The following is a 15,557-nucleotide window of genomic DNA, read 5'->3' as shown; positions in this document are numbered from 1 at the left end:
AACTTAAATTTTTTGCCTGTGAACCATTGCCAGCCTGTTCAGCTATCACGTGAATAGTGAGTGGTGCTGCTGGATTTGGCACCATAATTAATATGCTAGTAGTTTATGAATCACCATCTAAAATCTTTGAAGTCATTGAATATCACTTATGTAGTTTAAGAACAAGACTGGGCACAGTACTGACCCATCTGGGAACCCACATGTTTCATTCCCCCATTTTGAGATTAGTTTCATTCCTGTGACACAGTCTGTCATTATGACCCTCTGATTTCTTATCTGAAGGAAAAATTCCACCCACAAAAAGGGAATCCATTAATGTCATAACACTTTAGTTTTCCTAGGACAAATTTTGATCCACTCAACCAAAGGCTTTGACAAGGTCATAAATTACAGTAATGGGATAATTTTTATTTTTTAAATTATTTCAGTACTTCATCCTTTGCTGAGATCTGGATAACAAGTTCTTCTCTGATAAATGAGTCAGTATTCAGTCATAGGTCACTTTCTAAATGAGCTGGAAGGAGTGAAACAGATCTGTAATTAGAGATGATCTGCTTGTTTCCCCATTTGTAGGTGGATATTACATCATCATTCCTAAGTTTGTCAGTAAATGTGCCCTGAATCATTGGTTGGTTACAGAGAAACCTAATTGTAAATCATGATTTTAACACTCTGCTAGAAACATCACCATTTCCAGCAGAATTACTATTTCAGTAACCTGAAAAATCTTGTAACCACCTGAACGATTGTATTTTTGAAACTAATGTCTGTTGATGCAGTGTCTGTAGGAGTAAATATAATGCATCTTTATTAATTTGTTTGTTAGTGGGTGCCATGTTTGCTTCCATTATGGGGTAGTGATCATTAAATTTAGTGGCCAGTAATTTGAATATTTCATTGTTTCTGTGAGAGATGTTTTCTATGCCATTACTTCTGCCTTATTTTCATCTTTTGAGTATAGTGCATGTGTTTAAATTTTTTAATAACATTCTGGGGCATTTTACACAACTGGTGCATATGGAATTTCAACTCTTGACTATGGCTTGTCCTCTGACTTAAATAGAGCTCTCCCTTCCTATAAGAAAATTAATCCCAGAAATTATCCATCCCTTATTCTTGCCCCTATTCAATTTTACCCTTGTTTGTTTCATGGAGAAACATGTTTTGTCAGAATATGTGTAAGAAAGAATTAAATTTCCCATCTACATTGTCTGATTTATAAATCTATTCATAGGAATCTTCCTCTAATGCTTCTTCAAACATTACAACAAAGTTGTTTATAATTATAGCATAAAACTGATTGAATTGATGAGGATTAATGTAGTGAAATTCAGTGAAATTAAATGATACTAGTAAACTACATCTGGAAATGTTAACTCCAAAATGAATATGTTACAATGGAAAAGCCAGCCACCTATGTGTGTCAAATGTAACATGAGTGACTGCAAAAATGTGAATCAGATGTGGAGGCATGCTCAGATAACCTTTTGTTTAAGATTACCACTTTTGAAAAGCAGTTATTTTGGACTGTTTTTGGCTTGATTTCTAGTCTGCTTAAATCTTCATTAATGATAACATATTGACGTAAAAAAGCCATTTGGATTAACCTAACAAAAATTATGAGGTTCTGTATATAAAACATACCTGGAGGCATCCTGGGGCCAGGGAGCGAGTTACAGCTCCTGTGGAAGAGGCACCAGCTGACCCTGTGGATGTTCTGTGTGGCTGTCCATGCCCTGGTACTGCTGAACTGGTGGAGGGCTGAAAACGAAAATAGAGGAGGGTGAGCAAGGTGTCATAGCATACATAGGGCAGAATCAGGGGAAAGGCCACAGACAGCAGAGGTGAGGAAGGAGGCCAGGTGTGAGAAGAGTGTATGAACTTGGAGGTATGTGAAGAGGTGGAGGAGGCCGGATCCCACTTTGGGTCAGAGTTGATTCTGGTGGCTGCCAGAATCCTATGCTCAAGGCAACCAAATGTGGTGGCTGAGACAGGAGTCTCTAGCCCGTAGTATGTCGCTGGAGGGCCCCTTGGAGGCCTCATTGGAGAGAACAGTGGATGCCACACCACGTGTGGCTGGCAGCTGATGGATGTGGACCTTTAGGAACTCAGAAAGCATACGAAGGCCTTTTCCACAGGAGCACCACCAATGAACTTCTTCATCTGAGGGTTAAAAGTTTAGGCAAAGTTTTCTGCCACCTGCTTCAATGGAGGGTAGAATGTAAATGCATGAACATAGTATATACCATGGTAAGCACAGAAATCATCAAAAGTCTGAGAGATGAATTGAGGACCATTGTCAGATGCCAGGTTGCAGGGTAGATAAACAATGACAGCACACACCATTGCCTCCACTGTGGTGGAGTGGCAGTTGACGATATATGGGAACTGGGAATAGGCGTCAGTGACCACTAACTAATAAGCATCCAAAAATGGGCTGGTAAAGTTGACATGCACATGCACCCATGGTCGTGGTGGCTCAGGGCACGGGGAATGACATTTTTGGGGAGAGGCTTAATGATCTGCACATTTAGAGCAAGCAGTGATTAGATGTTCATGCTCATGATCTTTTATGGGGAAGTAGACATGGTAACAAGCAAACATCTCCACGTTTGAAATACCCCAATGATCCTGTTGCAGAAGGCAACAAATGTCTTGCCAGAGAGTTGCTGGAACAACCGCTCATGAAACAGTGTTTTCTCTTGACAGCAAAAGAACATCATGAACAAGGATGGGTCTGTGTCTCAGCAAAAAATAATTGTGAATGAGATCCAATAAATGGGCCAGAGGCTGCACAGGCCACCCTTGCTGAACAAATTGTTGCACTTGATGAAGAGTGTTATCAGTAGTGACAGCTTGAGTCCAATGTGTTGTGAGCTTCCTTTTTGAGGAAAAAACAGTGCACTTAATCTTGATCAAAACCAGAGTCTGGTCCCATCAGCAAATGTGAAACAGCACCTACATTTCAGTGGTGAGCCAAATTATGGCAATGAATTTATAATTGTTAGTAATCAACAGAGCCTAGTGTTACAACCTTTGAGCTATCTTGTCCAGCAAGTGAGCAACAAGATTAAAAAGAGACACTTATAGTTTGTGATCAGTCACTAGATGAAACTTAACACCTTAGAGAAATACATGAAACTTCTTGATAGCGTAAATAATAATGAGAGCCATCTTTTCTATTTGAGAGTAATTATTGTGCACATCATTCAACATCTTCAGTGCAAAAGTGATGGGTTGTTCTAAATGATCAACACAGCTTTGAGACAACATGGGCCCCACACCATATTGTGATGCCTCCACTGCAACCACAAGCTGGAGCCCTGGCTGATGGGTGGCCAAGCATGGGGCAGAACACAAACCGTCTTTCAATGTCTTTGAGTGCATGGTTGCAGGCAGGGGTCCACTCAAATGCTGCACCTTTCTGAAGCAGCTGATTAAGAGGATAGGAAACCAAAGCTGCCTGCGGGAGGAACTTTTGGTAATATGCAACTTTGACTAATAAGAATACTTGAGGCTCCTTCCAATTTGAAGGGCATGAGAGGGACATAATAGCTGCAGTGTGGCTGTTAGATGGCTGAATCTCCTGTCAAGAGATAACATGTCCCAAATATTCTATAGAGGATTGGGAGAAATCTAATTCTTCCAAATTACAGTTGAGACCCACATCATGCAAGGTATGAAACAAAAGATGAAGGTTGGAAAGATGATCCTCAGTAATGGGACTGGTGATATCAATGTTACTGAGGTAATTAATACAACACTGTTCCAAGTAATGTTGAAAATTAAAGGGGCACTTGCATTGCCAGAAACAAAGTGGTCGTACCTGTAGAGGCTGTAAGGCATATTCACAACAAGAGGCTGAAATGATTCTTCATCAAGTGGCAGATGTAAATACGCTTCTGACAAACTGGGTTTTGAAAAACATTGTCTGCCCACCAACTTCATCATAAGTTTGTCTGGGTGAGAAATGGGCTACGTATTGACCACAGATTGGGAATTAACTGTGACCTTAAAGTCATCGTAAAGACAGGGTTTGCCCATTGGCTTCTTGTTAATGTCTGGTGGTGTAGCCCATTGACTAGGCAAAATGGGTTCTTTGAAGCTTAAAGGAATCAGTCTAGACAATGCTGCCTTCACCTGTATGTGGTGTGCAAGTGATACATATTTGACATGGAAGAAGCAGGGTCGCACTGTGCACTACGATGTCAGGAGCCTTTCTGAGGCCAGTTGAAAAAAGGGCCAAATATTCTTTGCACAAATCATGCATCTCTTGATGGGGTACAATATCCAACTCTTCATGGACAGAATCTGAGGCTGTAAATCCAAAAGCCTGGGAAGTGTCCAAACCAAACAAATTATCCATAAATGCACTATGAGAAATACTACTAGCCAAATCACCATTTTGTATGTTTTTTTCTGCAGTAAACAGGCCCAGAAGAGGAAACTGCTATTTATTGTAACTGACAAGAAGGTGTGAAGTAGCCAACAATGGAGGAGAACTAAGCCATAGATAAGTACTAGAATTAAGTAGCAAGCCTGCTGCGGCTGTATCCACCTGAAGGTGTAAGAGAGTCCCACCAACAGACACATCAGTGAACAGTTTGTTACAGACAGTTAGAATATCTTCACAAACATGACTAACAACATTAATGTCCACAGATTGAGATTTGAACAGCACTGCTGAACCAGATCAAGTATTGCACACAGTTGCAATATGGCATTTCTTATAACACATGCAGCATGATGCCCAACACTGTGGACAAGCTGGCCAGTTGTGTTGAATAAAACAGGCTGGGGAGGGGGTTAGTGGTTTGCAGAAAGTTTTCTGTTTTGGCCGTGCTTGTGTGGAATGTGGCAGTCAAGCATTTTGCACCACTGCAACCTCTGCTTCTAAGAGCATGCTAGAACGCGTTTGCCTCCTGCTGTCTGAGTTGATTGCAGCTATTTCTGCCCAAGGATCTAATTGATGACCAGCACAATGAGAAACTTCAAACGCCTGTACAATATTGAGTACTACTTCTAAGGAGGGGTCCTTGAACTTCCTTACTGTGGGCTGTTTGTATGATAACATGTCTAATCATAGTGTCTGTATAAGATTCAGGAGATTTAGCAGTAATGAAATGACACTTGTGAGTAAACCCCTGCTGTTCTGCAGCCCAATTGTGATAGCACTAACGGGATTGCTTTCTGTACTGATAAAACTCCACTCTTATGGAAATCACTTGAGTATGCTTGCAATAACAGGAATTCAGCAAACAACACATTTCATCAAATGATAGATATGTAGGTTCCTGAAGGGGGGCTAACTTCCCTAACAAGTGATAACACTTATGAGGAGATCCACGACACTAAGGAGCATTAATAGAGTTGGCATCTGTCACCTTTGCTGTGCACAGTTCTCTGGATGTGCAGCTGTCAGTGGTGCCTGGAGGTGTTGCCCCCTCTTGGCTGAGCTTAGCACAGGCTGATCAAACAACATGTAATGGGCCAGCACCTAATGTCCTGCTGAACATTGACGTATGGTGAGGTGGTGGTATGAATGTTGTGGTAGCCTAGGTTACCACCAAACAGTGTTAATACATCAGATGATATATAAAAGAATTCATTTCATGAGTAGGCCTCGTTGTTGAAGTAAGGTGTGTCAATAGCAAGAATGTAGAAATGATTATAAGAAGGTACATGTAACAAATCTTACTGTGGTGATCATGAGAAGAATATGAATTATATGACAAGAAAATGTGATAATGAAGAGTCTATTATTTGACAAAGTATATGTGGAGGCACAGATTGAATGTGGTGATTTAATGAGAGTAATTGTTTATGCAGCCTACAGAATGAAATGCTGACAATGTAATTTTAGCCATAGTGGTTATTGTTGGAGCTGCATCTGATTCAGACCTGTAAAAATAATGGAAAAACACCCACTTTTTGGCAGGTGTTTATCTTCTCTCTGTCAGTGTATATCTTGACTGAATTGAAAGTTCTCATTTGGATTAGGCTCTAATGAACATGATGAATGGAAAACTCAATGGCTGTAGCATTCTCTTGCAGGACAGCTTTTTCTGCCCAGCTCGTGCAATGAGCATTTATCATAGGAAAGTAACTCTAGCAGCCCACTGCAGATACATTCAAAGGATATATGGACAAATTTTACATTCTGAAAAATGTTGTGGTCAGAAATATTAAGGAAGCTACTTTTACATGTTTTGTTTATATTAATTAGGTTTTGTTCTAGTGAAATTTTTTTGGTAAGGAAACTGTAATATTTTATTTTTTTGTATTTAGGCCTTTGAAATGCTTTGATCAAGAGAGTTTCTTGTTTAAACTGAATGAAGGCTTACGTAGTAGGTATCATTGAAGAAAAGCAGAATATTGTTTGTACAGTTCTCATCTAAGTACATCAGAGTTCTTGATATTTTTGTTCACATATTTTTGTTCACATATTTCTTTCCGCAGCATGATATCACTGCAACTCTCAACGAAAACCTTTTTACAAGAAAGAAACCAGTTATAGAATTTTAACCATAGTGCATATTCTTCCTAAAAACAGTGTAATACATGTAACAATGATATGACACCTGTGCTTTAATATCAAATTTTGTTGCCATAAAATGCAGAAAGCTACCACACTCCTCACTGAAATAATTTATTCCTATTTTTACCTACAGAAATTATTTTTTATTTCTTAGGATGGGTGCAGGAGATAACATTTTGCAAAGGAAGAGCACATTTATGGTTGAAGCTGAGGGAGCATCAAATATCTTGAACCAAGCAACAACCCAGTCATTAGTTATAATGGATGAATTTGGGAGAGGTACAAGTACTTATGATGGAGCTGCTCTGGCTGCAGCAGCTTTGAACTACCTCAAATCCAAGGTAACACATTAGGATTGACACATAATCATGGATAATGCTATGGAACATTTCACCAAATTTATAAAAAAGGTGGGGAAGAAACAATACATCCCATTCTGAAAAATAATGGCAAAGCAGTTGCTTAGCAATTTGTTTCTAATTCTTATACATACTCTTTGCGTAAAATGGTACGGCTGAAAATATTAGGAGACGGGGATTCAAAGAATGGATTTTCAAGACCTTTTGTTCCTTTGATGGAATAACTGGCAACCTTCAGTATCTCAAAGAGTGCAGTTTAATCAAAATCTACAAATGCTATAAATCTCTATCTTCTAAGATTAATGTGTAAGGTCAGTTTTGCTGTGAGTGTTACTACATTTCTCTGGAACCGAAACTGGTCTCCCCTGTGGTCAACCTCTACCAGTTTTTCCACTCTTATGTAAATAATTCATTTCAGTATTTTTCAACCATGACTTAATAAACTGATAGTTCAGTAAATTCACACATTGGTGCCTGCTTTTTTGGAACTGAAATTATTACATTCATCTTGAATTCTAAGGTTATTTCACCTGTCTCATATACCTTGCATACAAGGTGGAATAGATTTGCAAAGACTGGCTCTCTGAAGGATCTCAGTAATTTTGAGTGACTGTTGTCTACTCTTAAGGCTTTATTTCATCTTAGGTTTTTCAATTCTCCATAAAGTTATTCTCACAATATCATATTTCCCATAGTACCTTCATCTACTTCCTCTTCCTTTTCTGTAATATTTGTAGCCTTTTTATATATTCCTTTCACCTTACAGCTTTCCCTTCTTTGCTCAATACTGGCTTGCCACCCAAGCTCTTCATATTCATACAGTTCCTTCTCTTTTCTCCAGAGCTGTCTTTTTTTTTCTTATAGACAGCATCTATCTTTCCCCATTGTGCATGCTTCTACAGCCTTTCATTTGTCCTCCAGTTATCTCTGCTGACTCATTTTGAATTTTCTATGCCTTTTTTTCAGTCTGTATTTCACTTTGCCTGCTTCATTTCTGCATATTTATTTTTTGTCACATCATTAATTACAATCAGATTTGTAATAAATTAGATACAGACTGTGTAATACTGCTGATAGACACACATAAAAGTAAAAAATGAGACACTTCCTAGCTGTCGGAACTAATAAATATGGGGAGAAGAGGGAGACATGTTGGGGAAGGTTAAAAGGAAGGGTAGGTCACTCAGACCCCAGGATGAAAGAGTGTGACACCTCCTGTAGACTACTAGATCTGGATCCCTCTCAAGCATAACAAAATGTTTTATCTCATAGTTATCATGTACCTCTGGTGGCTGCAAACAAATCATGCTAGAATTCTTTAGTTTACTGTTACTTACTTTTGTTGAAAAACAAGCTGAGGTTGCAACATGCTACCAAATAAGTGTGGTGCAATAGTAAGCTATTGGACTCACATTCAGGAAGAATCTGGTGCTCCAGATTGAAGGTTTGCACTGTTTCTTTACATCACTAACATCAAGTACCAGAATGGTTCTTTTGAAAAAGAACATGGTGAGTATCCTGCCCATCATTGCCCAGTCTGAGCATTTGCACTGTCTCTAATGGCCTCCTCATTGTTAAGATATTGAATCATAATCTCTCTTCATTTCTCATGACATACTACTCTGAATCATAAAATTAAAAGTAGGCATTAAGCTAAAATCACTCTATAGATACCATTAATAATTGAGCTTGAACTTTTTAATTTTTACCCTAAAAAACCACAAAGCTTATCCCATTGCATTTTACAGTGCCAGTAGCAAAAGTTGATGGTGCAGAGCAGTTTTTCCCCCTTGCTTGAGCATAGAAACTGTGATTGACTGCATGAATGGTGCACAATTTCAGATCCATGGAGTCATCTTGTATATTGGATTCTGTATTGTTTATTCACCATGACCGTGATACAGCGTATTATACAATTTTCAACTGATACTCCACTATAAATGTGTCAATGCATTCTTACTTTTAACAGGACACTCTTCTCATGTCATCCATGTGTAAATATTCAGTGTGTGTAATAAGACTTCGCCATTTATATAAAAGATCGCAGCACTTCATGTAATAATTGCTGTGTTCCATTCACCACATAGAGGAAGCATGGAGTCAGAGACATACACAATGAAAAATATATCACCAAAATAAACTGTGCTCTTAAAGAACAATGTGATCATCTTGGGGCAATTTTATAGACCCAAACAAATTCCTATGTGAAAACTCACTAGCGAAGGATGGCTTGCATTTAAATAGACTGGGGTCTGTAACATTCAGCAGAATGTTTGCAGATGTCTGCAAAATCATTAGATGCAAGGGAAACTAATATGGCCTGAAGGGGGTGAAAAATCATACACTCCAGCTGGAAAAGAAAAATATTAGCACCATACAAAAAAAGACGATACTAAAGAATTTGCCCCAGAATACAGCTCACAACATGTAAACCAACAAAAGAAAAATTACATAAAAGTACTTCATCAAAATATTCAATACTTTGGTAACAAAAAATTAGAAGCAGTACTCCTGAGTGAAGTAAGACCAGACATATTATGCATAAGTGAACATGGACTAACTGAAAGTAAAATACATAATGTGGCAATAAAGGACTACAAACTAGCTAGTTACTTCTGCAGATCTAAATATAAGGATGGTGGCGTTTGTATATATATTAAAACAGGTACTCTATCAAAGAATGTAAACAGTGAAGCTGCTACATTTCCCACAGCTAGAGAAAAAGACTTTGAAGTTACTGGTATACTGGCAGAGGATTTTAGAGTGTTTTGTGTGTACAGGTCACCATGTGGCAATATTAGTATCTTTCTAAAAAACGTTGCTAGCTTATTGAGAATGAATATGAAGAGAAACCTTATTATATGTGGAGACTTCAACATTGACATGGGAAAAGACACAAAAATAAGACAGGATTTTGAAGAATTGTTAATACAGCATAACATGAAAGTGACAATAACTGCACCAACAAGAGTGACTTCACAAAGTGAGACAATTATTGACAACATAATTACTAATATGTGTAACTATGAGTCACATGTAGTTCAGACAGAAATATCTGATCATCATGGACAACTAATCAGCTTTTGCAGAAGTAATGATGCAGTATCAGAACCAAAACAAACAACCAAAGAAATTAGGATCATCAGTGAAAAAAATATCAACATCTTTAGAACAATGTTAAGTAAGGAAACCTGGAATGAAACCCTACAGGCCCAGAGTGTAAATGAAAAATATGATGCATTTATTTCAGCAATTAAGTACCATTTTAATGTAGCATTTCCCAAAGTAAAGAGACAACAAAGGCAGCAAGATCAAACACAGTGGATTACCAGTGAAATACTAGAACAGCGAAGGAAGCTTCAGGACGTGAGACAGATGGGCGAAGCTGAAAACTATAAAATGTTAAGAAAGAAGTATAGAAAAACAATAAGAGAAGTGAAAGCAAGGGCAATTGACACCACTATAGCGAACTCAAAAAACAAGGCAAAGGCAGCTTGGAATGCAATCAGTGCTGAAAGAAAGGAAAAAGATGGGTCAAACAAAGAAGAAGGTATTAGGTCAATTAAAGTAGACAACACAGTGGTCACAGATGGTATGGAAATAGCAAACATACTGAATAATAACTATATCAGTGTAGTAGAAAACTTAAAATTGGAAAGAAATAGTCAAAAACAGAAGGGTATTAAGGTACCAAAAAGATCATGCAGTACTATGTTCTTAAGACCAGTCACGGAAGATGAATTGCGGAAAACTATACAGAAACTGAAGTCCAAGAAATCAGCTGGTGATGATGAAATATCAAATCATGTAATAAAGCTGGTACGTGAGGAGATAATAACACCACTGCTGAACATAGCAAACTGTTCTTTCAGAGATGCAATTTTTCCAGAAAAACTGAAGATAACGAAGGTAGTGCCAGTATACAAGCAAGGGTGTAAGGATGATCCCAACAACTACAGACCAGTTTCACTGATATCAGGTTTCTCAAAAATCCTAGAAATGCTTATGTATACCAGGTTAGTTAACTATTTGGACAAACATAACATTCTCATGACCTCACAACATTGTTTCAGAAAGGGTAAATCTACAGAATCAGCAATTGTCAGTCTAACAGAATACATTTTACAGTCCTTAGATGAGAAAAAGGTTGTCTCTGCAATGTGTCTGGATCTTTCAAAGGCATTTGACACCATTGACCATGAAATGCTGATACAAAAATTAAGCAACTATGGCATTTGGGCGCAACCAGGTGAATGGATAAAATCATACTTGTGCAACCGCAAGCAGTATGTATCATTAGGAAACTCGTACCAATCAGAAACCAAATCCATCAAATATGGAGTGCTGCAGAGTTCGGTAATGGGGCCATTGTTATTTAATGTATTTGTTAATGATATAGGTGTTGAGGAGGAAGAAAAGAAAATATTGTATGCTGATGACATGACAATACTAAATAGTGACCAAAATATGGAACAGCTTGAGAGAAGAGCATACATATCTGCAAATGTCACAGCTCAATGGCTGTTGGAAAATGAACTGGTTATAAATCTAAAAAAGACTATGTATGCAGTGTTTAAAAACAAGGAAAAGGCTGTAGACATGGATTTAGAGGTTGATGGAACAAGGCTGGAAGAAGTAGAATCTGCTAGATTCTTAAGTATTCTTGTGGATAATAACTGAAATGGAAAAAACATATTAATAATGTCTGTAAGAAACTGAGCTCTGTCGTATTCTTAACGATGCAGCTATCACAGTATTCAGACAACAACCTTCTGTGTACAGTGTATCATGGACTTTTCGAACCATACTTACAGTATGGAGTGACTGTGTGGGGAAACTCAAACAATCAAGAGACAAAACAAGTGTTCACATTACAAAAAAAAAGCGATTAGGACCATTTTAAGAAGAAAGACCTCTGAAACATGCAGAAACTGTTTCAAGAATTTAGATATCTTAACTTTTTCATCGTTGTATATATACAAAACAATAATGTACATCACAAAAGGTAGTGAGGACTGGATTACAAATGCTAGTGTACACACCCACAATACAAGAAAGAAGAATGAAGTACGGAGCATACCCCACTGACTGGCAGGGCTAGAAAAAGGACCCCAGTACTCTGGTATCAGACTACTAAGAAGTCTGCCCAAAACCCTGCAAGATAGTGTACTTCACAATGACTTTCCAAAGAAACTTAAAGACTATCTCATTGAAAAAGAGTTTTACAGTGTTGCAGAATACTTATGCCATTAAATTTGTATATATTGTTACTCATTATCAGTGATGTAAAAATGTAAGCTAAAGGTGTAGAAAAATAAGTGATAAAGAATGTTAATACTTTGACATGTCCTATATTACACATACACTTACTGTACACAATGTAATCTTACAGGATCAAATAAAATTCAATTCAATTCAATTCAATTGCTAAACTGTGGCTTTTGGTCAAAAGAGCCTTCTATAGAAGCAAAAAACACACACTCTCACAGACATGACACACTCACTTACGGTTACAGTGTGCTGCCACCCGAGTAGCCTTGTGTGTGTGAGTTGCATTTCTGTTTATGTGTCTTCTCTATTTCTGAAGAAGAACTGTTTGTCTGAAAGCTATAGTAAAAGTCTTTCCACTGCGTTCTTCTGCCATTCTACATCTCCTCTGTGTGTTGAGTAGCAATATATTTTTTTTATAGTGTTGTTATTTCATCCTTCACTTTCCATTTTTTAACTGCGGAGAGTTTTTCTATAAATAATTATTATAACTTATAAATAAATAAATTACAAATTATTAATTTAAATGCAGATGACACATGTACAGTGTCCTCTCAAGAGGAATGATGAATTGGCACTCTTCATAGTGAACTTGTACTTGAAAATGCTTAATAACTCAAAATTGTTATTGTGGTGAACAAATAAAATTTTAATAGCCCAAGCAGGAAGTTTCCTTTTCATAAATATTACAGGAGCAATGACAAAGGTAAACAGAAAATAATAAGACTTTAATATTTTAGTAATGTCTAAGTTTTTATTTACATCATTTATAATATAAAGTTTAGTCCACAATACAGTGTGTAAAATTGTTGAATGTCTCAAAGATTTCTTTCGTTGTAGTCCTTTGTTTTACATTGTTAATAAAAATTATAAAATTTACATTGCTCATATGCATATTTCTGCCACAGTATCCATTTATGATTGTGACAAATATTGTATGCACTACATTTATTTTGTATTTGGTCTGTTAATAGGTTGGCTGTCTACTACTCTTTGTAACACATTACCCTGAGGTGATGGAAACTGTACCAGACTACAACTACCACATGGGATACCACATAGTACGTGAAGGTGGGCCTATAACAGCTTTTTATTAAAGAAGCTAATAAAACAGAACTCAGAACTCTGACTTAGATTTTGTTGAGCTGTCAGTCTATCATCATCATATTTCTCTCTCTCTCTCTCTCTCTCTCATATAGTTCCAAGTTGATTTCTGCTAAATCAATATTCATATATCTCATTTTTGTGCGAAACATTACAGTACATTCGTGTTTGTGTGAATTGAGATCATAATGTCACCAATGCTTTTGTAGCAAAGCTATTAAAGCCTACTGTAGTGTTCTGGTTGACCAGTTTCTTGTATATGTATCAGCACCAACATTTTACTCCACATCCAAGTATGCATACAGAAAGCAATAGCATTGTTGAAGCAGGCCTTTGTAGTTAGAAAATGGACCATTCATAAGTCAGGCTAAGAAAATAAATAATATTTTGATGTGACTAGTATGGAAAGTAAAGTTCTGGCTGAATGTATAAATAATTTAGGAGTAAAATAGACAACTCACCTAATAAGAGAAGCTGGGATTGCAATTCTGTAGGTAGACTGGGTTGAGGTGTTATGTCAAGTATGATGGATAGAGGGAGAAAAACATGGGATGCAGGAGGAGGAGCTGGGGAATCGTGGCTCACAGCTCAGAGGGAGGCAGCAGGTATGTGGGGTGGGAACATGGGAGAGAGGCACACAGGACAGAAATGCGACACATGAGCACTGGAGCCAGTGATTTCTTGCAGCACACAATGATGAGGGGGAGGATTGGACTGGAAGGAGGAAGGGGACTGTTTGGTAGAGGCCGTCGGTGCAGTGCATTAGCAGAGATTAAGGCAAGGAGGATTGTGGGAATTAAGGGTGTAGTGCCGGGATAATTCTGATCTGCATAGTATAGAAAAGCTGGTGCTGAGGAGGGAGGAGGGTGAGGGGGGGGGGGGGGGAGATGCTGCTGATGGTATGGGCTGTGAAGCAGCAATTGAACTCAAGCATGCTGTACTAAGCAGACTGTTCCACCAGTGGGTGGTCAGCCCTCCTCTTGTTCATAGTTTTGCGGTGGCTGTTCATTCTGGTGGGCAGCTGGTTGTTGGTTATGCCCATGTGAAATGCTATGCAGTAGTTTCAGCAGAGTTTATATACAGTATGAGCTCTTTCAAAGGTGGCCCTGACTGTCTGGCACGGGTTAAGCATGTGACTAGACATGTGTAGTGTGTGCTGGGTAGGTGAATTGGGCAAGTCTTAGATTTGTGTCGTCCACAGGGATATAATCACTGTGACAAAGGGTTGGAAGTGGCAGTGAAATAGGGATGAATAAGGACGATGTGTAGATTGAATGGCTGCTGGAATATCACTTTAGAAAGGATAGGAAGCATTTTTGGTAGGATGTCCCTCTTTTCTGGACCTGATGATAGTAGTCAAAGCCCTGGTGAAGGACATGGTTCAGTTGCCACAGTCCAGGATGTTATTGGGTTAAGACTAGATGCTCTATTGTGCCTGGTTAGTTGGAGTATTAGAGGTGAGTGCGCATATGGCATTGGCATGAGAAATTCGTTTGCAGTCTGAGTTTTGGGATAGTACATGTCTGTGAAGGCCTTTGTGAGACCTTCAGCATATTGGACAAGGGACTTCTAGTTCATGCTAAATCAATTCCAGATTCAGCCATGTCAATAAGAGATAAATAAAACAAGAATCTTAGGAAACAATTAGTGACAATACAGTTAAGGTGAATCACCATGTCATTTCACGCAGAGATCTGTAAGGTGAAATATAAGTCTGTTAGTGATGATATATAGGCTATTTTGTTACATTGCTTTACAGCCAGGACAGCTTTTATGCATATTCAAAATTGGCCAGGTATCTGACTCGTGCACTTAGGATTCCATACAATATGGATATGGATATCTTTGCCTCTGTACTTCCGTCCCGAGGCCCAAACTCTTTGCCTTTACAAATGTCTGCTTGTGTCTGTGTATATGCGGATGGATATGTGTGTGTGTGCGAGTGTATACCTGTCCTTTTTTCCCTCTAAGGTAAGTCTTTCCGCTCCCGGGATTGGAATGACTCCTTACCCTCTCCCTTAAAACCCATATCCTTTTGTCTTTCCTTCTCCTTCCCTCTTTCCTGACGAGGCAACCGTTGGTTGCGAAAGCTAGATTTTTGTGTGTATGTTTGTGTTTGTTTGTGTGTCTATCGACCTGCCACCGCTTTTGTTTGGTAAGTCTCATCATCTTTCTTTTTATATATATATATATATATATATATATATATATATATATATATATATGGTTATAATAGAAGGAAACATTCCACGAAGGAAAAATATATCTAAAAACAAAGATGATGTGAC

At 38.1% G+C, this 15,557-nt stretch overlaps 1 protein-coding gene across 1 annotated transcript in view; it reads left to right on the top strand.

Annotated features, from left to right (window-relative positions):
- LOC126175467 (DNA mismatch repair protein Msh3-like) overlaps positions 1 to 15,557 on the top strand; it is a 415,279-nt gene that overhangs the window by 328,686 nt on the left and 71,036 nt on the right. The window contains exons 16-17 of the mRNA XM_049922278.1: positions 6,693 to 6,879; positions 13,140 to 13,236. Coding sequence (XP_049778235.1) covers positions 6,693 to 6,879; positions 13,140 to 13,236 — 284 coding nt within the window. The remainder of the gene's footprint in view (positions 1 to 6,692; positions 6,880 to 13,139; positions 13,237 to 15,557) is intronic.

The sequence above is a fragment of the Schistocerca cancellata genome, chromosome 3, assembly GCF_023864275.1.
Source record: "Schistocerca cancellata isolate TAMUIC-IGC-003103 chromosome 3, iqSchCanc2.1, whole genome shotgun sequence".
Lineage (NCBI taxonomy): Eukaryota > Metazoa > Arthropoda > Insecta > Orthoptera > Acrididae > Schistocerca > Schistocerca cancellata.
Note: the sequence above shows the minus strand (reverse complement) of the source record. Positions and strands in the feature narration are given on the sequence as shown.